This window comes from Hyperoodon ampullatus, assembly GCF_949752795.1.
Source record: "Hyperoodon ampullatus genome assembly, chromosome: X".
Classification (NCBI taxonomy): domain Eukaryota; kingdom Metazoa; phylum Chordata; class Mammalia; order Artiodactyla; family Ziphiidae; genus Hyperoodon; species Hyperoodon ampullatus.
Window position 1 is genome coordinate 23724430 of NC_136913.1, and position 6990 is coordinate 23731419.

Genomic DNA, 6990 nt, shown 5'->3' on the forward strand with positions numbered 1-6990 from the left:
TGTCATCCTGACTCTGAATGGGAACCGCGGGGACCTACCTCCCCTGCCAGCCCCCGCTGTCACCCCCGTACCGCCCAGGCAGGGCTGGCTGGCTGTGCCCCAAGGCTCACCCGACCGTCCTCCACAGGGCTCTCAGGGGACAGGCTGAGCAGGAGAACAGGAGCCCTGTGGGCCCTCGGGCAGTGCCCTCAAGGACCCTGCAGAGGCGGCCTTGGTTAAAGCCAGGGAGGACTCTCCCCGCTGAAGGTGCTCACAGCATCTCCTTGTCCCTCCCGCAGGTGCCCTCGTTGCCTGCCTTCCTGCCCACACTCCCGCCTGCTGGCCCTGACCTGTGTCATCATGCCTCGGGGCCAGAAGAGGAAGCGCCGTGCCTGGCAGAAACGCCGCCAGGCCCGGGGGGAGACTCAGAGGCTCAAGGGTGTCCAGGCCACTGAGGCGGCGGCGGTGGCAGAGATAGAAGAGTCGCCCTCCTCCCCCGCTTCTGTTTCTCGGGGTACTTCCCCGAGCTCCTCTGTTGCTGGCACTCGCCAGGAGCCTCAGGGAGCCCCAGCCACGAGCTCTCGTGCTGCAGGGGTTTCATGCCCAGGATCTGAAGAGGGTGCCCAGAGCCAAGATGAGAAAAGTGCAAGTACCGCCCAGGCAGCACCTTCCGGTCACAGCACTTACACCGATCCTCTGACCAGGGAGGTCTGCAAGTTGGTGCAGTTCCTGTTGGAGAAGTACAAGACGAAGGAGCCCATCCCGAAGGCTACACTGCTGAATAGTGTCAACAGGAAGTACAAGAAGCACTTCCCTGAGATCCTCAGGAGAGCTGCTGAGTACATGGAGCTGGTCTTTGGCCTCGAGCTGAAGGAAGTCGACCCCAGCAGTCACTCCTACGCCCTCATCAGCCAGCTGGGCCTCCCCACCGAGGGAAATCCGAGTGGTGTGTTGGGGCTGCGCACGGCCTGTTTCCTGCTGACTGTCCTGAGCAAGATCTTCGCGAATGGCAACTGGGCCACCGAGGAGGAGCTCTGGGAATTCCTCAATGCGTTGGGTTTGTATGCTGGGAGGAGCCACTTGATCTTTGGGGAGCCCAAGAGGCTCATCAAAGATCTCGTGCAGCAGAAGTATCTGATGTACCACCAGGTGCGCCACAGCGATCCCCCGCGCTATGAGTTCCTGTGGGGCCCGAGAGCCTGCGCTGAAACCAGCAAGATGAAAGTGCTGGAGTTTATGGCCAAGATCAATGATACCGTCCCCAGGGCCTTCCCAGATCTCTATGAGGAGGCTCTGAAAGATGAGGAAGAGAGAGCAAGAGTGAGAGCCGCGGCCAGGGCTTTAGCTGTTGCTGAGCGCAGAGCACGTTCCAGGGCCAAGGCCCGCAGCTCCTCCCACGTGTAGGGAGGGCGGCCGTGGGCAGATTGCTCACTTTGTTTTGGAAGAGAGCAGTCAAGCTCCTAAATAGTGCAGAATAGTATTGGTTGAGGGAACAAAACATATTATGTTCTTACAGTTTTAAGTAGTATGGTAGCTTAGGTGCAGTTAGTTTTAATAAAATATATATCTTTTTTTCTTTTTTCCATATGAAGAATACCTAGTTAAAGATAGACAGATGATAGGTAGATAAGTAGGTAGAGAGATGCTAGATAGATAGATTTATGATAGAGATGTTTAGTATCTTTTCAAATGTTATGACTGCATTGAAGGTTTATTTTGCTTCAGAATCAAAGTGTATTAATGTCATGGATGTCATGTTTATTGATGTTCAGTTTTAAGATTAAGAGTTTGCTATTTGTAAAAAAACCTGAAAAGCCTTCACTATTTTCCTTTTGCTACAGAACAAGGTAACATGGCATTGGAATAGGATTTTTCATGGAAATGAGAAAGAATCCCACAAGAAAATATTTGGGATCTCAAAATGGTGATACAAAAGTAAAAGCTGGTTAATTCTTTGTTTGCCTTCTTCTCTTTCTCTTTGCTTGTAAAATTAAAGAATATATACCTAGCTTTGCTTAGGTTATTCAAACTGTTTGAAAATTAAATCATGGTAAATAAGACTTCTTGGTCATTCCTTCTTTTTTCTCTCAAATTAATTGACCATCTTCTCTTTGGAAGCCTCTCCAATACTACTATGGTTGGTAAGAAAATGAAGACCAAGCCACTGCCCATAGAATTTTTTTTTTTTTTTTTTTTTTTTTTTTTTTTTTTTTGCGGTACGCGGGCCTCTCACTGCTGTGGCCTCTCCCGTTGCGGAGCACAGGCTCCGGACGCGCAGGCTCAGCGGCCACGGCTCACGGGCCCAGCCGCTCCGCGGCATATGGGATCCTCCCAGACCGGGGCACGAACCCGCATCCCCTGCATCGGCAGGCGGACTCTCAACCACTGCGCCACCAGGGAGGCCCTGCCCATAGAATTTTGAGAGTCTAGCATCAGCTATCATGTAAGGAAGATGGTGAGATACGCTCTAAGAAATAAACAAATGAACTTTTTTTTTTTTAAGTGAGGGTGTGGAAGAGGAGGTTCCAAATGAGAGCAAGGAAGTGTAAGTTACCTGATGAAGGCCGCGTTGGGTCTTGGGAAACTTCTAGTCCCTCGGCAGGAAGTAATTATCATTCAGGATGCATGGTGGGCTAGATGAAGCTGTGGGAGTGATGGAAAGGGCCACTCAGATGGTGTTTCTCAGAGTTGATAGACTAAACCTGGAATGGAAAACATATCTTCACAGTTAACTTTGGGATGTGGAAAAACCAGAGAGAATCCCCACCTAGGGAATGGAAGGGGTCCTATGCGCTTGCCCCAGGGCAAGTGAACACTCAAACTAGGTGTTTTAGGCATGAGCTGTCCAGAGAGTTTCTGAGAAATAAAGGTGATACTCATTGAAATGAGATGCCAAGAAGCCACTGGACTGTCTCTCTTTTTGTGGGATGGGATTGCCAGAGCTCGCTCCGTTCAAAGGGCATTTTAATTAGGTTATTTTGGGTGTAATTTGGCCAACTCTAAGGGAGGGCTCAAATTTTAGTGGCAATGGTATGAATGAAATGAGGGGTGGTTTGGATGAAAAGGCACCTGGGAGGGAAGTTGTTGGTCCTTGAGACAAATGAACTCCTAGTTGCATCCATCTGGAGAAGATGACCCCATGCCAATATTAAAACAAATGCTCTAATAGGGAAATACTACTTAGTTTTACTCGCTTGGCATTTTGGCTGATGTGGATTTCTATATTGTTTGGAGTTGCATATTCTCTAATGTAGGCTGGAAATAAAATTCTGTGAAGGAACTTTGTTATCATTTGGGGTCAAAATCATCTTAGTAATAATTGCCATTCATTGAAAGTACCAAACTTTCTCTCAAACTGCCAGGTGGTTTACATACATATGCATGCCTGTGGTTCTACACTGTAGACTTTTTCAGACTCATTTTGCAGATAAAGAAGTTGGAATATTCTCAAATTCAAGGCTGGTAAGTGACAGGAGCTGGACTGGACCCTGGCTCTGAATCCCTCTAGAGCCCACACTGTGCCACTCCTCCCAGGCTGAGGCCGACCTTGGGTCACTTCATTTTTCTGCTCACTAGTCCAAAATGTATTTCAGGTGTTAAAAAGCAGGACTTCATACCCCAAACATGGTTTTGGAATAAAAAGCTCCAGGAATAAGTAATAAAAATATGAAAATAAAAGTGAGGTACAAATAAGGAAAGAAAGAGATAGCATTTGGTGACAATATGACTATCTATGAAGGAAATGTCAGTAAACCTCAAAAGATCAGGGGCTCACACAATCATTTAATTCAGCCCTTTCCCTGTAGAAAGTAAATCTATTAGAATTGAGGTTATATAAGGCTATATCTGGCCAGTGAAGAGAAGGAAGAGATCGGTGTGTTTCCTCTGAGAGCACAACACCTGTGCTGGGGCCATTGCTTGGCTGCAGCTTCCCATCTCACAGCACTCCTGGGGCTCAACCTATTCTCTGCAAGAGTTGTTGTAGGGAGATCAGTGAAGAGTGTGCAAGGATGTGGCATTTCCCAAGAAGCCTTTCATAGAAGAGAGAGGAGTCGAGGTGAAGACTGATGAATGAGGACTGAGGAGACAAAAACCACATAATAACTGAAGTCACAGAGAGACTGGCCTGTGTCTGCTCTCAGACTTAGAAGGCCAAGGCAGGGCTGCCAGGCTGAGCATCCCCTCACTTATTTTCAGGGTTTAGAGGAACATAAGAGCTCTGGTCTAAATGGGTGACTTTAAGTTGAAAGAAAGAGGAAACTTGGGGCCCTTCAGAAGTCAAGGTGAGGAACCTGAATGAGGACTGAGGGCACACCCCTACCCTGAACAGAGAGAGCCCCAAGGAGCCTGAATCCTGATGTCAACCCTGGAAGGGCACAGGTAGGAGTAGCCTCACGTGGCATTCCCAGACTTTGCCTCTCTGGCACCTCAGGGAGTGAGGACCTTAGTCTGAGGAGAGGGTCCTTAGGTAAACAAAGGAAGGAGTCCCAAGCCCTGCCAGGAGCCAAGGTGAGAACCCCGAGTGAGGACTTCAGGAAACCTCTGCCTTTAGACTGTGAGAGAACCCCACAGAACCATGCCCTTCCTCGTAGCCCTGGGATACCTGGGCTTTGTTGACATGATGTGACATATTTCCTCCTATGGTGTCACAAGGGGGTGAGGGACACGGTCTAAGGGGTATGGCCTAGGGCCAGCAGTGGGATGACTTCCAGGTTTTTCCAGAGACCAGGTGAATACCCTGAGGACTAAGGGAACCACATACCCCATAACCATAGAATTCATTCCTTACCCTCAGCCTCAGAAGACCAAGGACAGGTATGGTCAGATGAGGAGAATCTCACTTTCTCCTAGGGGTCTCAGGGTGGTGCTGGCCTTACTATAAGGGGCAGGCCTAAGGGTAAGGGAGGGTGGAATTCCAGGCCATGACAGAGGTCAAAGCAAGGACTGAGGGATCATCTATCACCAAATAGAAGTGATAAGGAATCCAGCCCTGCTCCTTCTTACAGCCCTTGAGGATCCAGGGCAGGGCTATCAAGCTGAAGCTCCACCAACACTTATTTATATCAGGTCTATGGGAGGTGAAATCCTTAGTTTGAAGGTGTAGCCACCATTCAGTGAAAGGGGTGGGGATATCAGGCCCTATGTGTAGCCAAATTAAGGACCCTTAATGAGGACTGAGGACTCCAGAGGCCAGGACAGAAAACTCCCCACTGAGCAGTCAGTACTGGGGGCACCTGGACAGGGCTGATAAGCTGAGGACCCCCTTCATTTCTTTCTCATAGATCCCAGGGAGGTTTGTGATGTCAACCTCAGAACAGCAGAGAGAATGAGTCCCATGACCTGCCACCAGTTGAATGACGGTCTTGAATGTGACATAACAGACTCCTCAGTGTAGAAGACCACCAGCCCCTGCTGTCGCCCCAGCACGCCTGAGGCAGGGGTGGCAGGATGCAGCCTAAAGATCACTCTAATTTCCTTCAACAGGTTTCCCAAGTGACAGGCTGATTAGGAGAACAGGAGCCCTATGGGTTTTTAGAGCAGTGCCCTCAAGGGAAACTACAAATGTAGCCCACCTTATAACCAAGGTGGTAGTTCCCTGCTGAAGCTGCACTCTCTCTCAACCTTCCTCATCCAGTGGACCCTTATCCCCTGCTCTTCTACTCACACTCCTGACCATTGTCCCTGAGCACAGTCATCCTGCCTCGGGGTCAGAAGAGTAAGCTCCGCACCAGTGAGAAACGCCACCAGGCCCAAGATGATTCCCAGAGTCACAGGAGAGTTCAGGCCACTGCAGTAAGAGAAGAACCCCCCTCCTCCTCTTCTCCTGTTTTGGAAGATAATCCCCAGAGTTCATCAGCTACTGGGTCAAACAGCACTTCTCAGGGGTCTTCAAAAGCCCCAGCTACTACCATCACTTCTTCAAGTACTTTTGACACAAGGTCTGATGAAGATGATAACAGTCAAGATGAGGGACATCCACGTTCCTCTGATGTCTCACCTTCTACTGAGAGCACATACATTGATACTCTAACTAGTCAGATGGATTTGTTGGAGAAGTTCCTTCTGTACAAATATAAAATGAAGCAGCCCATTATGAAGGAAGACATGCTGAAGACTGTCAACCAAAAGTACCAAGACCGATTTGCTGAGATTCTCAAGAAAGCCTCTGAACGCACTGAGGCTGTCTCTGCGGTAGACTTGAACGAAGTTGACTCAACCATCCACTCATATGACCTTGTCAGCAAGCTGAAACTCCCCAACGATGGGAGGGTGCGTGCTGCTAGGGGGTTACCTAAGACCGGTCTCTTGATGACAGTCTTGGGTGTGATCTTCATGAAGGGCAACTGTGCCACTGAGGAAGACATCTGGAAATTCCTGAATATGATGTGAGTAGATGCTGGGAAGAAGCACTTCATCTATAGGGAGCCCAGCAAGCTCATCACCAAAGATTTAGTGAGGCTGAAGTACCTGGAGTACCGCCAGGTGCCCAACAGTGATCCTCCGCGCTATGAGTTCCTGTGGGGCCCAAAAGCCCATGCTGAAACCAGCAGAATGAAAATCGTGGAATTTTTGGCGAAGGTCAGCAATATGGTTCCCAGTGCCTCCTCATCACGATATGAAGAAGCTTTTCAAGATGAGGAAGAGAGAGATCGAGCCAAGATTGCAGCCAGGCCTGGAAATACTGTCACTTCCAGGCATGTTTCATGGCCACGTCCAGCAGCTTCTCCCACCCTTACTGAAGTCTGAGACTTTTTAAAAATCATCCAGATAAGAAAATTTGACATCACAATAGGGATTTTTGTTGAAATGGGAAAGAATCCCACAATAAAATTGTTGGCATAATGGAATGAAAAAATAAAAAATAATTTAAAAGAAAACGTGATAAACCTAGAGTTTTCTTAATCCTTTCAGTCTTCTGTTTTGTAAAATTAAATGATTTATACCTCAGTATGCTTAACTTATTAAAGAAGGTAGGAGATATTAAATCTTAACAAGTTAGACCTCTTACTC

General features: G+C 48.3%; 2 protein-coding genes across 2 annotated transcripts; both read left to right on the forward strand.

Annotated features, from left to right (window-relative positions):
• Positions 1-339: 339 nt before the first annotated feature.
• On the forward strand, positions 340-1383 carry LOC307069595 (melanoma-associated antigen B4-like; the record flags this gene model as incomplete). Its single annotated transcript, XM_079727979.1, has 1 exon — positions 340-1383. One exon carries the CDS (start codon positions 340-342, stop codon positions 1381-1383), a length of 1044 nt encoding a protein of 347 aa, XP_079584105.1.
• A 2824-nt stretch (positions 1384-4207) lies between these two features.
• On the forward strand, positions 4208-6719 carry LOC307069596 (melanoma-associated antigen B5-like; the record flags this gene model as incomplete). Its single annotated transcript, XM_079727980.1, is given in 4 exon segments — positions 4208-4262; positions 5672-6366; positions 6370-6661; positions 6664-6719. Coding segments are annotated over 4 exon segments (1098 nt in total).
• Positions 6720-6990: the final 271 nt, after the last annotated feature.